General features: G+C 42.1%; 1 protein-coding gene across 2 annotated transcripts; it reads left to right on the top strand.

Moving 5' to 3' along the window:
- The first annotated feature begins 355 nt into the window (after positions 1 to 355).
- On the top strand, positions 356 to 15,613 carry LOC133569670 (olfactomedin-4-like). 2 transcript variants are annotated; one of them, XM_061922183.1, is made up of 7 exons: positions 356 to 515; positions 3,674 to 3,793; positions 3,997 to 4,215; positions 7,934 to 8,087; positions 9,460 to 9,687; positions 14,832 to 15,000; positions 15,080 to 15,613. In XM_061922183.1, the coding sequence occupies exons 1-7, from the start codon at positions 408 to 410 to the stop codon at positions 15,513 to 15,515; spliced, it is 1,434 nt and encodes a 477-aa protein (XP_061778167.1). In that variant the 5' UTR covers positions 356 to 407; the 3' UTR covers positions 15,516 to 15,613. The 2 variants fall into 2 exon arrangements, with proteins under 2 accessions (XP_061778167.1, XP_061778166.1); XM_061922182.1 differs by having other exon boundaries at positions 370 to 515; positions 3,671 to 3,793.
- The last annotated feature ends 611 nt before the right edge of the window (positions 15,614 to 16,224 follow it).

The raw sequence follows: 16,224 nt of genomic DNA, 5'->3' as shown, positions 1-16,224 counted from the left end.
GATTTCACTCATCATTGCAGGTGTGAATAATAATTGATACAGTTTAAACCATAATGCCACAAATGTTTTTATGACAGCACAAATGTACCACAAACAATAAATACAGCTTTGGAGATTGGCCTTAATATCAAATTATTGGATTTTAGACCCTGATCCCACACTGTTTTACTGTGAGCACACTTGGTTTGGATTCTTTTGGATAAGGAAAATATAAAACAAAACTAAGTAAAGAATTTCTTAATTAGAGAAAATCCTTTAACATGTGTTTTGAAATATCTTCCTGTTCATCCTTCAATTGGGTTCATGCTTCTCTTTTTTCGAGAACAAAACCAAGTCCTGGGTTTCCAGAAGCGAAACCTGAAGGTGGAAGTGACCATGTTCTGACTGAGTCCTTATGCAACACCAAAATGTGCAGCAGAGTTCTCATGCATTCTTCATTCATTCACATCCAAGCCATCATCATGAAGTTTCATGCTGTCATTTTGCTGTGTTCGCTCTTTGGCTTCACACAACAGGTGAGATCACAAATAATTCTTAGGGTTTTGAATATAAAGGTGGATTATGAGTGTGTTATTTTTTCTATTTAGATGACTTTCTTCATGTTAATCATATTTAAAAAGCTGTAAACAGCTTTTTTTTAATATTCTAGCTATGTAAATATTCAATTTATATTGAATTATTCTTACTTCACGGAAGTTATTTTACCACGGCCCGGCTTTGAAGCCAATTAATAACAATAAACAAGGTTTTGTTATTACTCTTGACGACCAGATGTAGATTTAGATTTATGGGAATGTGTGCAAAGAGGGCACAACCAACAAAAAGTATGTTTACAGTTAGATATTAAGAAATAATGTAATAATATAGGATAGGATTGGATAGGTCTTTATTGGCATTGCACAAGTACAACAAAACTTTGTTTTCAGCACAAACCCGTTCAAGATTAGATAAAAAAACAGTGTACAGGGTTACAGAACAGGAACGCTGATGGGTCGCCACAAGGCGCCACCTAAAAATAGGGAAAAAGGTAAAACGCTGGGGAAGGATGAGTAAAAAAAATACAATCTAGACTGGGCTCCTAAGGGGGCCCAGTCTTTAGTGGGAAAAAAACCTCCATAGCAAAGCACATATACATATTACAACATACATCTCGAGATATCTTGCAACAAAGGGAAGGGAGTGCGGTGTCATGGTGGTAGGCCGCAGCTCTCAGGTGCTGACCATCACACCTATGGGATTAGTGTCAAGGGGCTTTGGATTGGGGGGTTATGTATGTGTGTGGCGTTTATTTTTGTAGATGCATGTTTGTGTGTAAGCATGCAGTGTGTCTCTGTTCTGCGGCTTTGACGTTGTGCAGGGCCTAGTCCAAAGTCAGCAACAGCAGGTGTGTGTCCATGAGAGACAAAAAGGTAGTTTGTTGTGTCTTCACCGCACTGTCCTTCGAGAGAGTCTCGAAGCCAGGAAAACAATCCAAGTTAGAATGTTTTGTATACAAGTGAAAAAAAAATAGCTTTTCACTTTAAATTGTCTATGACTGGTCCTCAAACCTGCGGGGCAGACAGTCAGATGTTATCCAAAATCACATAAGTGTCCACAGTTCTCCCTGCAATCATTTGTGGCAGCTTTGGGGTACTTTGAAGGCTGGCAGCAACTTACAATTTTTTGACCAACGAAAGCAACGCTTTCTCCAATCAGCAGATGTCCTGTTGTCATAATTCCGAATAGGTAGATATCTTCACGTCCTCGACTAAAAAGGGTCGCCAGGCACGCGGCACTGCTTCTTCTCTAAAGAGTCCGTCATGTGTCCAGCAACAACCGCTCCGTCACGACAAGCAGGTTCCCCTAAACCCAAGATCTTGTCAATTTTTTTAAGGCCATTTAAATAGTCCCAATGTTGATTTGGAGAGCAGTGCAAAAAGAGGCAACAAAAAAGTTAAGACAAGACAAAGAAGCATGCAGGAGACATAAGGGAGAGGAAAGGGGAGCGTCCGCCCTTGATGAGTGCCAGAGAGAGAGAGGAAAAAAAAAAAAAAATACAAGTTGTGTAAAGAATTGTATTTACTATGAATAATTAGGTAAGAAAAAGAGGCAAAAAGACTACACTGTCAACTACAAGTCTGATCCAATATAATAACAATAATAATGAATTTGATTATTATAGCGCTTTTCTATCAACTACATACTCAAAGCACTCACAGAGAAGGGAAAACCCGTCATTCATTCACTCCACATTCACACTTGGTGGTGTAAGCTGCATTTTGTGTTCAATATATACATATTTAATATGTTTAGTAATAATAAACCATGAATTGATTTACGTGGACCCCGACTTAAAAAAGTTGAAAAACTTATTTGGGTGTTACCATTTAGTGGTCAATTGTACGGAATATGTACTGAACTGTGCAATCTTCTAATAAAAGTTTCAATCAATCAATCAATGAATCAATCAAAGTATTTATATTCCAGATAATGTCCAAAGAGTATATTAAGGGTAAGAAAAAAGGTTTATAAGTTTTAAGGGGGTAACACATTTTTTTTTATATCTCTACAGCAATAAAGCACATGCTAAACTGCTATGCTGCTTTGGCATTATTATAAAAAAATAAACAAAACCCAAAAAATGTTCAAAAACTATTAAAGAAACAAATGTTTTTACATAGTATATATTCAGGGGAAAAAGTTTGCTTGCAATAACAACTCAAATAATAGGGGCATTTTCGAAATATGACCATATATCGATGTCAAATATTATTAGAGATGTCCGATAATATCGGACTGCCGATATTATCGGCCGATAAATGCTTCAAAATGTAATGTATGAAATTATCCGTATCAACACTAAATTGGCCCTAGAGTGTGAATGTGAGTGTGAATGGTGTCTGTCTATCTGTGTTGGCCCTGCGATGAGGTGGCGACTTGTCCAGGGTGTACCCCGCCTTCCGCCCGATTGTAGCTGAGATAGGCGCCAGCGCCCCCCGCGACCCCAAAAGGGAATAAGCGGTAGAAAATGGATGGATGGGTTTCAAAAAGTTAAATTCATGACTTTTCAAAACACCGCTTTACGAAGCGGTACATGGACGTAGGGAGAAGTACAGCGCACTAATAAACCTTAAAGGCACTGCCTTTGCGTTCCAGCCCAAACACATAATATCTACGGCTCTTCACACACACAAGTGAATGCAAGGCATACTTGGTCAACAGCCATACAGGTCACACTGAGGTTGGCCGTATAAACAACTTTAACACTGTTACATATATGCGCCACACTGTGAACCCACACCAAACAAGAATGATAAACACATTTCGGGAGAACATCTGCACCGTAACACAACAGAACAAATACCAAGAACCCCCTTGCAGCACTAACTCTTCCGGGACGCTATAATAGATATTGCAGTGCCATGTTGGCATTTTTTCCATAACTTGAGTTGATTTATTTTGGAAAACCTTGTTACATTGTTTAATGCATCCAGCGGGACATCGCAACAAAATTCCGCATAATAATGTGTTAATTCCACGACTGTATATATCGGTTGTAATCGGAATCAGTAATTAAGAGTTGGACAATATCGGATATCGGCAAAAAAGCCATTATCGGACATCTCTAATTATTATGCTGTCACAGACTGGCGTATTATATTTTATCGAACTTGTACGCATGTTTTGTCAGCAGAGTTCACAAGAGGCCTGTGCCTGCACTCTGACTAGCAAAGAGAAGGCCTTCCCACTTGAGAGCCTCAACTTGGTCAACGACAAAGCGACCAAATGCACGAGCACTGTCACCCAGCTTAAGGTGAGTTGTTTGCTACATATAGCACATTGCTATAAAATATTACAGTGGAACAAGCACACACTACGTTCATCAAGAAAACAGTGTCAGCAATCTGCCTACAAACATGTATGTCTCTGGCTAAAGTCACATATAAATGTGTTTTGATTGTGCTTATGACGTGGACGTAAACAGGTTCCAACCTGACATGGTTTTGGTCTCTGCAGGCCTCCGAGCTTGAGAGTATGATGCTGGGTTTGGAGCACCGTTTGCCTCAACTGCTCGAAGACATGTCCATTCTTGAGAAGGAGGACGATGGTGGGCTCTACGGCGTCGTCAGTCTGCAGTTGATCGAAAACGAGCTGAAGGAGATCAAGGAGCTTGTTGACAAGCTTAGCACAACCACCCAAGGACACAAACACCTTTACACCGACTCTGCCAAACAGGTTGGTTCTGCTTCTTCTTTGGCTTCATGACTACCTACTGTATCAGAATATGTAACATGAACTACATAATACACTTTACATTAGCTAACACAGTGGTTCTCAAATGGGGGTACGCAAAGGTATGCCAAGGGGTACATGAGATTTTTAAAATTTTTTTTAAAAATAGCAACAATTCAGAAATATTCTAAAAATGGCAACAATTCAAAAATCCTTTATAAATATATTTATTGAATAGTACTTCAACAAAATATGAATGTAAGTTCAAAAACTGTGAAAAGAAATGGAACAATGCAATATTCAGTGTTGACAGCTAGATTTTTTGTGGACATGTTCCATAAATATTGATGTTAAAGATTTCTTTTTTTGTGAAGAAATGTTTAGAATTAAGTTCATGAATCCAGATGGATCTATATTCTGGTAAATGGTAAATAGATTGTACTTGTGTAGCGCTTTTCTACCTTCAAGGTACTCAAAGTGCTTTGACACTACTTCCACATTCACCCATTCACACACACATTCACACACTGATGGAGGGAGCTGCCATGCAAGGCGCTAACCAGCACCCATCAGGAGCAAGGGTGAAGTGTCTTGTTCAGGACACAACGGACGTAATGAGGTTTGTACTAGGTGGGGATTGAACCAGGGACCCTCGGGTTGCGCGCAGCCACTCTCCCAACTGCGCAACGCCGTCCCTTTTGCAATCCCCAAAGAGGGCACTTTAAGTTGATGATTACTTCTATGTATAGAAATCTTTATTTTTAATTGAATCACTTGTTTATTTTTCAACAAGTTTTTAGTTATTTTTATATCTTTTTTTCCAAATAGTTCAAGAAAGACCACTACAAATGAGCAATATTTTACACTTTTATACAATTGAATAAATCAGAAACTGATGACATAGTACTGTATTTTACTTCTTTATCTCTTTTTTTCAGGCAAAAATGCTTTTGTCTGATTAGGGAGTTTTTGATTTAAAAATTTTTTTACAGGGAGTACATCACTGAAAAAAGGTTGAGAACCACTGGTTTATGACAACCTTTCTCCAAAACACAATATAGAATGTGAGATATAACAGGACAATGCATACGTTTATCATTTTTTTTCCAAACGCTTACAAAAAAGTGGGACCCCAAAAATTTACTGTGGGACCCCATTTTGAAAATGAAATTGAATTGAATTTAAGAAAATTTCACAGGGGTTACATCACTGAAAAAATGTTGAGAACCACTGAGCTAACAGACCCAAGTCAAAAACTAGTGCGTCAAAATCCTTATTCGGGGCGTCCCAATCCGATATCAGACGATGTCGGCAGTATTTTCTTGTACTTTAAGTCAAGTCATTTACAAAAAGGAATAATGGTAGGCTACAGGTGCTATAAGAGTGAGCAGCTACATAACAGCTAAGCACGCAATAGCGCACAAGCTGGACATATGTAATAAGTGTCCTTCATTAAACAATATTGCAGGGAAAAACAGCTCATTTGTCAAAATAAACAAGTATCAAATTATTTTAGGTGCATATTACTTGCATATACTAAGTCACCAAGGCAGAAACTTATTGAAAAGTATCAAATAACAAACGTCAATTTACTGCATCATGAGCTTAACGTCTTGAATTATCGTATACGTCGATCCACAACATCCTAAACATGCTCAATGGGTGACATGTCCGGTGAGTATCCTGGCCATACAAGAACTGGGATGTTTTCAGCTTCCATAAATTGTGCACAGATCCTTGCAACATGGGGCTGTGCATTGTCATGCTGCAACATGAGGTGATGGTCTCGAGTAAATGGCACAACAATGGGCTTCAGGATCTCGTCACGGTATCTTTGTGCATTCAAAATGCCATCAATAAAGTGCACTTGCGTCCGATGTCCACAACATACACCTGCCTATACCATAACCCCACCCTCACCATAAGCCACTCCATTCACAATGTTGACATCAGCAGACCGTTCTTGCACACGACGCTACACATGCTGTCTGCTATCTGCCCTGAACAGTGAAGCCGTGAAGAGACCACCTTTCCAACATGCCAGCCCCCATCTAATGTGAGCAATCGCCCACTCAAGTCGGTTACGACGACAAACTGCAGTCAGGTCGAGACCCGATGAGGACGACGACCTGACTGCAGATGAGCTTCCCTGAGACGGTTTCTCACACTTTGTGCAGAATTTTTTTAGGTTATGCAAACCAATTGTTGCAGCAGCTGTCCGGGTAACTGGTCTCTGACGATCACGGAGGTGCACCTGCTGGATGTGGAGGTCTGAGGCAGGTGTGGTTACACGTGGTCTGCAGTTGTGAGGCTGGTTGGATGTACTGCCTAATTCTAGTATGGTAGAGAAATTAACATTTAATTCATGGGCAACAGCTCTGGTGGACATTCCTGCAGTCAGCATGCCAACTGGACGCTCCCTCAAAACTTGCGTCATCTGTGGCAATGTGCTGTGTAATAAAACTTCACATTTCAGAGTGGCCTTTTATTGTGGGCAGCCTAAGGCACACCTGTGCAATAATCATGCTGGTGTGAAGTGAAGTATATTTATATAGCGCTTTTCTCTAGTGACTCAAAGCACTCTTACATAGTGATACCCAATATCTAAGTTACATTTAAACCAATGTGGGTGGCACCAGGAGCAGGTGGGTAAAGTGTCTTGCCCAAGGACATAACGGCAGTGACTAGGATGGCGGAAGCGGGGATCGAACCTGGAAACCTGAAGTTGCTGGCACGGCCACTCTACCAACCAAGCTATACCGCCCCGTTCAATCAGCATCTTGATATGCCACACCTGTGAGGTGGTATGAATTATCTTATCTCGCTCGTCGGGACCCAGGATGGACCGCTCGCCTGTGTATCGGTTGGGGACATCTCTACGCTGCTGATCCGCCTCCGCTTTGGATGTTTTCCTGTGGACGGGACTCTCGCTGCTGTCTTGAATCCGCTTTGAACTGAACTCTCGCGGCTGTGTTGGAGCCACTATGGATTGAACTTTCACAGTATCATGTTAGACCCGCTCGACATCCATTGCTTTCGGTCCCCTAAAGGGGGGGGGGGGGCCTCCCACATTTGAGGTCCTCTCCAAGGTTTCTCATAGTCATCATTGTCACTGGCGTCCCACTGGGTGTGAATTCTTCCTGCCCACTGGGTGTGAGTTTTCCTTGCCCTTATATGGCTTCCGAGGATGTCGTAGTCGTAATGGTTTGTACAGTCCTTTGAGACATTTGTGATTTATCCATCCATCCATCCATTTTCTACCGCTTATTCCCTTTCGGGGTCGCGGGGGGCGCTGGCGCCTATCTCAGCTACAATCGGGCGGAAGGCGGGGTACACCCTGGACAAGTCGCCACCTCATCGCAGGGCCAACACAGATAGACAGACAACAGGGCTATATAAATAAACATTGATTGATTGATTGATTGACCGATCTTGGCAAAGAAAAAATGCTCACTAACATAGTTTTAGACAGATTTGTGAACAATATTTGAAAGGAGAAGGTATTTAATGTCCATGGTAAAAGTTTTGAGTTCATATTTTTGTTCAGTTTAGGAAATATGACCACATGGTGTGTATGCTAATAGCATGGTCTTGACGTAAACTGAGGAGATATTGAGAATTGGCAACCAAAATCAACCTCGAAGCAGTTCTAATGTCTCAGGCACCAAATACTGGCAGCTCCACAGTGTCACCATTTGTGTTTGTTGCTCTGCTATTTCAGGCAGCGAACCTAAAAGAAGACCTGCAGGAGTTGGAGCTCTATGACACCTTTCAGGTGGAGAAGAAACGACAAGATAACCAGCGGCTGAAAAGAGCTTTGCACGAGTGCGAGGCTAAACATGATGTAAACACGCCACCCACACAGCCTCCACATGGTACAAACACACACAATTTACACAATGTTTCTTGTGTCTCTTAAAACACACACACCAGTAAAACTACGATACTGCAAATATTGGTATCAAGTTGATACCTTGTATGATATAATGTTGCAGATACAGATAGTAATACTGTTGCCTTTTACCTTTATAGTTTAGGTGTTGCTTTTAATTTATTGATTATGGCAGCACGGTGGGAGAGAGGTTAGTGCGTCTGCCTCACAATACGAAGGTCCTGTGCCCCTGTGCCAACTTTTTTGCAATGTGTTGCTGACATTTAATTCTAAATTAAGGATTATTGGCAAACATTTTTTTACAATTTCTCAGTCCGAACATTAAATATCAATCAATCAATGTTTATTTATATAGCCCCAAATCACAAATGTCTCAAAGGACTGCACAAATCATTACGACTACAACATCCTCGGAAGAACCCACAAAATATATTGTCTTTGCAGTCTGTTCAATTGATTACAAGTTGAAAAGGATTTGCAAATCGTTGTATTCTGTTTTTATTTACGATTTACACAACATGCCAACTTCACTTTTGCAAGACAATGTATTAATACCAACAAAATAATAATGAATTATTACTTTATTTTACATACACAATTGAACACAATAAAATCAAAAGTGAAAAATAAAAAAGCAAAACATTATTGTGTTCAATAATTTATTACCTGAATTGATTAACGTGGACCCCGACTTAAAGAAGTTGAACAACTTATTGGGGTGTTACCATTTAGTGGTCAATTGTACGGAATATGTACTGTACTGTGCAATTTACTAATAAAAGTCTCAATCAATCAAAGTTTTTGAAATTATCTGTGAATGTTTCATACTTAAAGTGTTGGGTCCATGTCAAACATTTATGTTCCATCACATTTACTCCAAAAGGTTAGGAGCATTAATAAACTGTTGAGGGTGATGTATAGCACTAATTTCTGTTGGTAAATAAGAGACGATGAGGAATTATTATCACACTTCAACATCTCTAACATGAATGTCTTCTGCCTCATTGCTAGGTCAACATTGCAAATGCAAATATGTTCTTAATTGTCTTACCCTGGGTAAATAAAAGTTAAATAAATGTATAAATGCATGTAAACTAGAAAGTCAATTTTTATAAACTACCTTACCCAGAAGGCTTAGCGATGAAGACAGGAACAACAAGTAGGTCTGAGCTGTGCAGGGGGACAACAAATCTGCCGTTTGTTCATATTGTTATAACTGTCTGTTCCTGCTTCATCTGCACAAGGAACAAAGTTTAAGGGCTGCTTGGAGATAATATGGATTGCTGATTTTCATTTATTGAAAAACACCCTTATTATTCCGGGAAAAAAAGTCAACTTTGTTTTTGTTTTTACAGATATGTGTCCCCATGGCAAGTTTGTGAACATCACCGGGCCTGAAGTGTTCTCACAAGGAGAGTATGCTGGCTCCTATAAGTATGGAGGCTGGGGCCGTGACCCAAAACCAGAGGCGGGTGAGGAGCGCTGGTACTGGCGGGTGATGATGACCAGCAACAACAGATACGCCAACTATGTCCGTTATTACTCCAGCCTGAGCACTCTGGTGGTAGGAGTGGGCTTGCCAGGTATTGTGCCATTGACACATTGAACCAAGAAGCTACCGTATCTTTCTTAAGGACGTTCCGATATTTTTTAGTTAACTTGAATGTGCCTCAAACAAAAAAAATGACTAAAAATAACTATTATATACTGTATTTTTTGGACCATAGGGTGCACCGGATTATAAGGCTTATCGTCGATGAACAGGTTTTTTCTGTTCTATTTTCATACTCAATGCGCATTAAAAGGATCATATCTTTTTCTACATTCAAAACACTTCCTTGTGGTTTACATAGTAATTATTTGGTCAAAATGTTGCATAGATGATGTTTTACAGATCATCTTCAAGCCGCTTTCTGATCGTCTCTTCCGGATGCACCATTTTGTGGGCGGTCTTATTTACGTGGCTCCACTTCGCCTATGTCTTAGCTCGGTTGGTAGAGCGGCCGTGCCAGCAACTTGAGGGTTGCAGGTTCGATTCCCGCTTCCGCTATCCTAGTCACTGCCGTTGTGTCCTTGGGCAAGACACTTTACCCACCTGCTCCCAGTGCCACCCACACTGGTTTAAATGTAACTTAGATATCGGGTTTCACTATGTAAAGCGCTTTGAGTCTCTAGAGAAAAGCGCTATATAAATATAATTCACTTCACTTCCCTGTCATCTTTGTTGTAGTTTTTAGAGCTTCCATACCGGATCTACTGACAGATTAAGTTCGAACTATACGTGACTCTGTATTAGAAATGGCAGTAGCGGAGGATAAATGCTCCAAAACAAGAGGATAGAGAAAATGAATGAGCCTATTGACTATGACCTGGACTACAGAGGCGGACACATGCACATTTTTGGGACTTATGCAGATCCCAAATACACAACAGCGGGTACCAGAAAGTAAGAAAAGCTGGTTTGGCATAATAGGTCGGAAACAAAATACCAGATGAGGGCTCCTTATAAGTGCCATTGTGGCTTCCTATTCACACACCATAATAATACCCGTATGTTGAAGCATAACACATCTGACTACGGTAGCCATCCAAAAACGATAATTGATCAAACCGTGCGGCTTTGTAGCTTACCGAAGACATACTTAAACATTTTGACAGATTTTTGTCTAATGTTTCTAATGTTTTCGATTCTCAATGAAACAGCGAAGTTTTGGGCTTGCTTGCTTTCAGGTCCTTGCCTGCATCACTTATTGAACAGGGGTCAACCTGCAGTCCACATGTATCTCTGATGTGGGACTTCCATCTATTGCTCACACGTACTGTACCTTGTACCATATGAAATTGGTTCGACAACCAGAATTAAGGCCTCGGGTTATAAGGTGCACTTTCGATTTTTGATAAAATAAAAGGATTTTAAGTGCACCTTATAGTCCGAAAAATACAGTAATATTCACGGTGTAGTCACAGTAGGTCAATCGCTATAACAGTTAAAGAGCAGTACGTTGGCGCACTGAGTGGCGCCCAACTGAAAGACTGCAGCAATCTTACACAGCCACATCCTCAATCAGACTTGTTGGACATAAGACTGAAAATAGTCCACTCGTCTGAGAATTTGCAGTAAAAACAACCAAATAAAAGTGATGTGACAAGTGAACTGGAGAGATTGTTTGCACTCTCCCAATGTCCTAAATGTGTCCTGTACAGCTTGTGACGTACAATGTGGTAGTAATGTGACTATCCCAGAATATGGCAATCCACACCCACAATGGCAGTTTGCATCCCTAACTCTTCCTGGCTACATTATACACCCCCGCTAGCACCAAAACTGCTAGCATATCTAACTGTTGCCAGTAGTGCATTCAAGAGTAGTTTGTGGGTATTTATATATATATTATATATAAAGCCTAAACATATATATGAGTACATATTATATAAAATATTAGAATAGAATAGAATAGAGTTTTATTGTCATTATTGCAATGAACAGGTTCAAAGAACAACGAAATTGGAGCAGCTCCTCCTAAGGTGCATATACAATATGGTAGTATAAATAGTAAAAAAAATAAAATAAAATAAAAAGATAGAGATGACAGATGTATCTATGTATATGTATATGTATCCACACAGATGCATATCTGCATGCATATGAATACATATACACACATACATAAAACATTATTGCACATTGTAGTCCGAAAGAATAGAAAAACATTTAAACATTACACATGAGGACATGATGGACATATTGTGCTCACTCAGTGCCTCCTGTTTAATGCTACTATGGCTCTTGGGTAAAAGCTATTTTTTAGTCTATTGGTGCTCGCTTTTAGCACCCTGTAGCGTCTGCCTGAGGGTATCAGTTCCAGGTGGCTGTGCCCGGGGTGGAATGGGTCTTTCAGGATGCTCTGTGCTTTCCTGAGACAGCAGGAGCTGTACAGGTCAGCCAGGGGGGGGAGGGGGCATCCGATTAACTTCTGGGCGGTCTTTATGACTCTCTGGAGCGCCGTTCTCTCTGCGGCCGTGCAGCTGCTGAACCACACGCAGATGCAGTAGGTCAGGATGCTCTCAATGGAGCACCGGTAGAAGGACACCAGCAGTTCCTGTGAGAGGTTGTTGTTCCTGAGTATTCTCAGGAAGTGCAGTCTCTGGTGTGCCTTCTTGATGGTAGCCGTGGTGTTGGTGCTCCAGGATAGGTCGTCGGCCAGGTGGACTCCCAGGGAGCGGAAGTCGGAGACCCTCTCCACACAGTCACCACTGATGATCAGGGGCAGGATGTCCGTTTTTTTCCTCCTGAAGTCTATGACCAGCTCCTTGGTCTTGGAGGTGTTCAGGGCCAGGCTGTTGACTTTGCACCAATCCGACAGCTTCTCCACCTCATCCCGATATGCAGCCTCGTCTCCCTGCGAGATGAGCCCCATTACGGTGGTGTCATCCGCAAATTTGATGATGGAGTTGCTGGAGTGGGCAGGTGTGCAGTCGTATGTGTAGATGGAGTAGAGAAGGGGGCTCAGCACGCAGCCTTGTGGAGAGCCGGTACTGAGGTACAGGCTTGATGACATGTGGCGACCCAACTGCACCCTCTGGGGGCGGTTGGATAAGAAGTCCTTAATCCACATGCAGATGGAGTTCGAGAGACCCAGGTCTGACAGTTTGGACACCAGTCTATCAGGAATAATGGTGTTAAATGCCGAGCTATAATCCACAAAAAGCAGCCGCACGTAGCTCCCCCCCGTCTCCAGGTGACCCAGGGAGGAGTGTAGGGCTATTAAATATGTTATTGATGATTACTATAATTTGATATAAAGAGTATGTGAAAGTTCAACTCCTACCTTGTTTACCTCCGTGACAACCTCATTAAGGATTTTTTTAATCAATCAGAAATATCAAGCAGCTAAAATGCACCAAACATGGATACGTGTGGAGTGTTTTGCATTTTTCCCCATCATTTTTTGTAATGTATATAAGAGAGTGTAATTTTGATTTTATTTTTTTATGTTGAATGGATGTTTTTTTTACAATATCCACAAAGTCCAGTGAGCAGGTTTTGTTATGTGTTTACTGAATTTGTGTACCAAATTGTTGTTTAGATTGGGTCCTATAGGTCAATGCTGTGCTGTGCAGCCTTGCAAGTATAATTAATGGTTGAGTAACTTTCGTTTGCCAGCAGATGGTAAAAAAATGGAAGTTATTAGACCACTGGCTATTTGTATATAATATGAATACACTCCTACCTGCCATCCATCCATCCATTCATCCATTTTTTCCCGCTTATCCGAGGTCGAGTCGCGGGGGTAGCAGCCTCAGCACAGAAGCTCAGACTTCCCTCCCCCCAGCCACTTCGTCCAGCTCTTCCCGGGGCACTCCGAGGCTTTCCCAGGCCAGCCGGGAGACATAGTCTTCCCAACGTGTCCTGGGTCTTCCCCGTGGCCTCCTACCGGGGTAGGCGTTGAGGTGGCATCCTGACCAGATGCCCAAAACACCTCATCTGGCTCCTCTCGATGTGGAGGAGCAGCGGCTTTACTCTGAGTTCCTCCCGGATGTCAGAGCTTCTCACCCTATCTCTAAGGGAGAGCCCCGCCACCCGGTTGAAAAGAAACTTATTTTGGCCGCTTGTACCCGTGATCTTGTCCTTTCGGTCATAACCCAAAGCTCATGACTAAAGGTGAGGATGGGAACCATAGATCGACTGGTAAATTGAGAGCTTTGCCTTCCGGCTCAGCTTCTTCTTCACCTCAACGGATTGATAAAGTGTCCGCATTACTGAAGACGCCGCACCGATCCGCTTGTCGATCTCACAATCCACTCTTCCCTCACTCGTGAACAAGACTCCGAGGTACTTGAACTCCTCCACTTGAGGCAATATCTCCTCCCCAACTTGGAGATGGCACTCCACTCTTTCCCGGGCTAGAACCATGGACTCGGACTTGGAGGTGCTTATTCTCATCCCAGTCGCTTCACACTCTGCTGCGAACCCATCCAGTGAGAGCTGAGGATCCTGGCCAGTTGAAGCCATCAGGACCACATCATCTGCAAAAAGCAGAGACCTAATCCTGCAGCCACCAAATTCAGATCCCCTCAACGCCCTGACTGCGCCGAGAAATTCTGTCCATAAAAGTTATGAACAGAATCGGTGACAAAGGTCAGCCTTGGAGGAGTCCAACCCTCACTGGAAACGGGTCCAACTTACTACCGGCAACGCGGACTAAGCTCTGACACTGATCATACAGGGAGTGAACCGCCACAAACAGACAATCCGATACCCCATACTCTCTGAGCACTCCCCACAGGACTTCCCGAGGGACACAGTCGAATTAGTCCACAAAGCACATGTAGACTAGTTGGGCAAATTCCCATGCACCCTCAAGGACCCTGCCAAGAGTATAGAGATGGTCCATGACCATGATGAAAACCACACCGTTCCTCCTGGATCAAAATATAACAAATCCCATTTACCATGTACCATCTTACAGTGTATGTAACAGCTGCGGCAAAAAAAAAAGGGCAGCATAAAACAGAAGTAGCGTTGTAGACAGGAGCAGAAAGTAGTTCTGAGCTGCATCAGAGGACCACGATTGTGTCGTTTGCTTAGACCAAAATGTGCGGAGCAGTTGCGAGGCTGCGCATAATTCGCGGGAATGTGTTGACTTGGCAACGTGGTATTTTATGATATGATCAAATATGCAAGAAAACTAAATGAAAGTAAAAATATGTTTCTGTTTTGTTCCAGTGAACTTCCATATCCATGCTTCCAATCCAACCACCAACACAGTCCAAGGACCCAACGTTGTTCTGTATGGCAAGGCCTTGTATTACAATTGTTACAACAAAGGCGACGTTTGTCGCTTCAACCTCACATCCAAAACTGTCTCCACCCTGGAGTTACCCAAAGGCACCAGGTTCACTACTCCACCATGTCTTATTGAATAAACAGTTCAGCGTATATGTGTACGATTAACACCCCGCCTCCCCCCACAGGTTTAACTCCAGGGCGAACTACTGCCACTTGGAGGAATGCTACCCATACACCGACATGGACCTGGCCACAGACGAGTCGGGGGTTTGGGTGGTCTACAGCACCGTCCACAGCTTTGGCAACCTGGTGTTATCCAAGTTGGAAGAAGGAGATCCGCCCACGCTCGGCCGAACTTGGCACACTTCGCTCTTCAAGCAGGCGGTGACCAACACCTTCATGGCCTGCGGCACCCTGTATGCTACGCGTTATGTCGACAAGAGCATAGAGGAGATCTTCTACTCACTGGACACCGTCACAGGGGTGGAGAAGTTCAACCTTGGCATTTTTATCAACAAGATGTCTCCGAATATCAACTTCCTGAATTATAGTCCCATAGACCAGATGTTATATCTCTACTCTGACGCCAACATGGTCTCCTACAAGGTTCTGTTTGAATGAGCCTTCAAGCCTGGAAATAAAGTTACCGCCTCAGCATAGTCAAGAAATAAAGGAGCTTGATTCCTGCAGGTAAAACTATAATTATTCTCTACAAGAAATATGACATGTGTTTTGTGTAGTGGTGTCCTGATACAACTTTTTCACTTCCGATATGATATTAATATTAGAGCTCTTGGTATTTGTCCATACACATATTAATTCAAATATACAGTCAAAGGGGGATTCATATGGCCCCATACGTCACGGTTAATGGGGGCTCTGTACCGAGGATGTCCTTGCGGTTTGTGCAGCCCTTTGAGACACTTGTGATTTAGGGCTAAATAAATAAACTTTGATAGATTGATTGATTAATCTGACACATGAAACGGGACGAAATGGGGTTTGCGCACTATCCACTTTACCCGCCAGACGGCAGTGGAGGGTTGGATGTCTTAAAGTGTGTTTTGTGGCAAAATTCAATCTTTGAGCACACCCTCAGTTTTTAGGTAGAGTGGCGCTTTCCATCATTTTCAGCAGACTGCATTACAAAATTATTAAACAAACCCCCCTTTCTTCTCACGCGAGATCCACCCAGGAATGGGCCACATATATGAAAAAGTTAGATCAAGTGAAATTATTCAAGCAGAGACAAATGGTATAGGTATCAAAAACACCTTCCTATTTGCAGAGGTGGGTAGAGTACCCAAAAATTGTACTATAATTTTGTACA

Source organism: Nerophis ophidion, linkage group LG15, assembly GCF_033978795.1.
Source record: "Nerophis ophidion isolate RoL-2023_Sa linkage group LG15, RoL_Noph_v1.0, whole genome shotgun sequence".
In the NCBI taxonomy this organism is placed as follows: Eukaryota; Metazoa; Chordata; class Actinopteri; order Syngnathiformes; family Syngnathidae; genus Nerophis; species Nerophis ophidion.
Note: the sequence above shows the minus strand (reverse complement) of the source record. Positions and strands in the feature narration are given on the sequence as shown.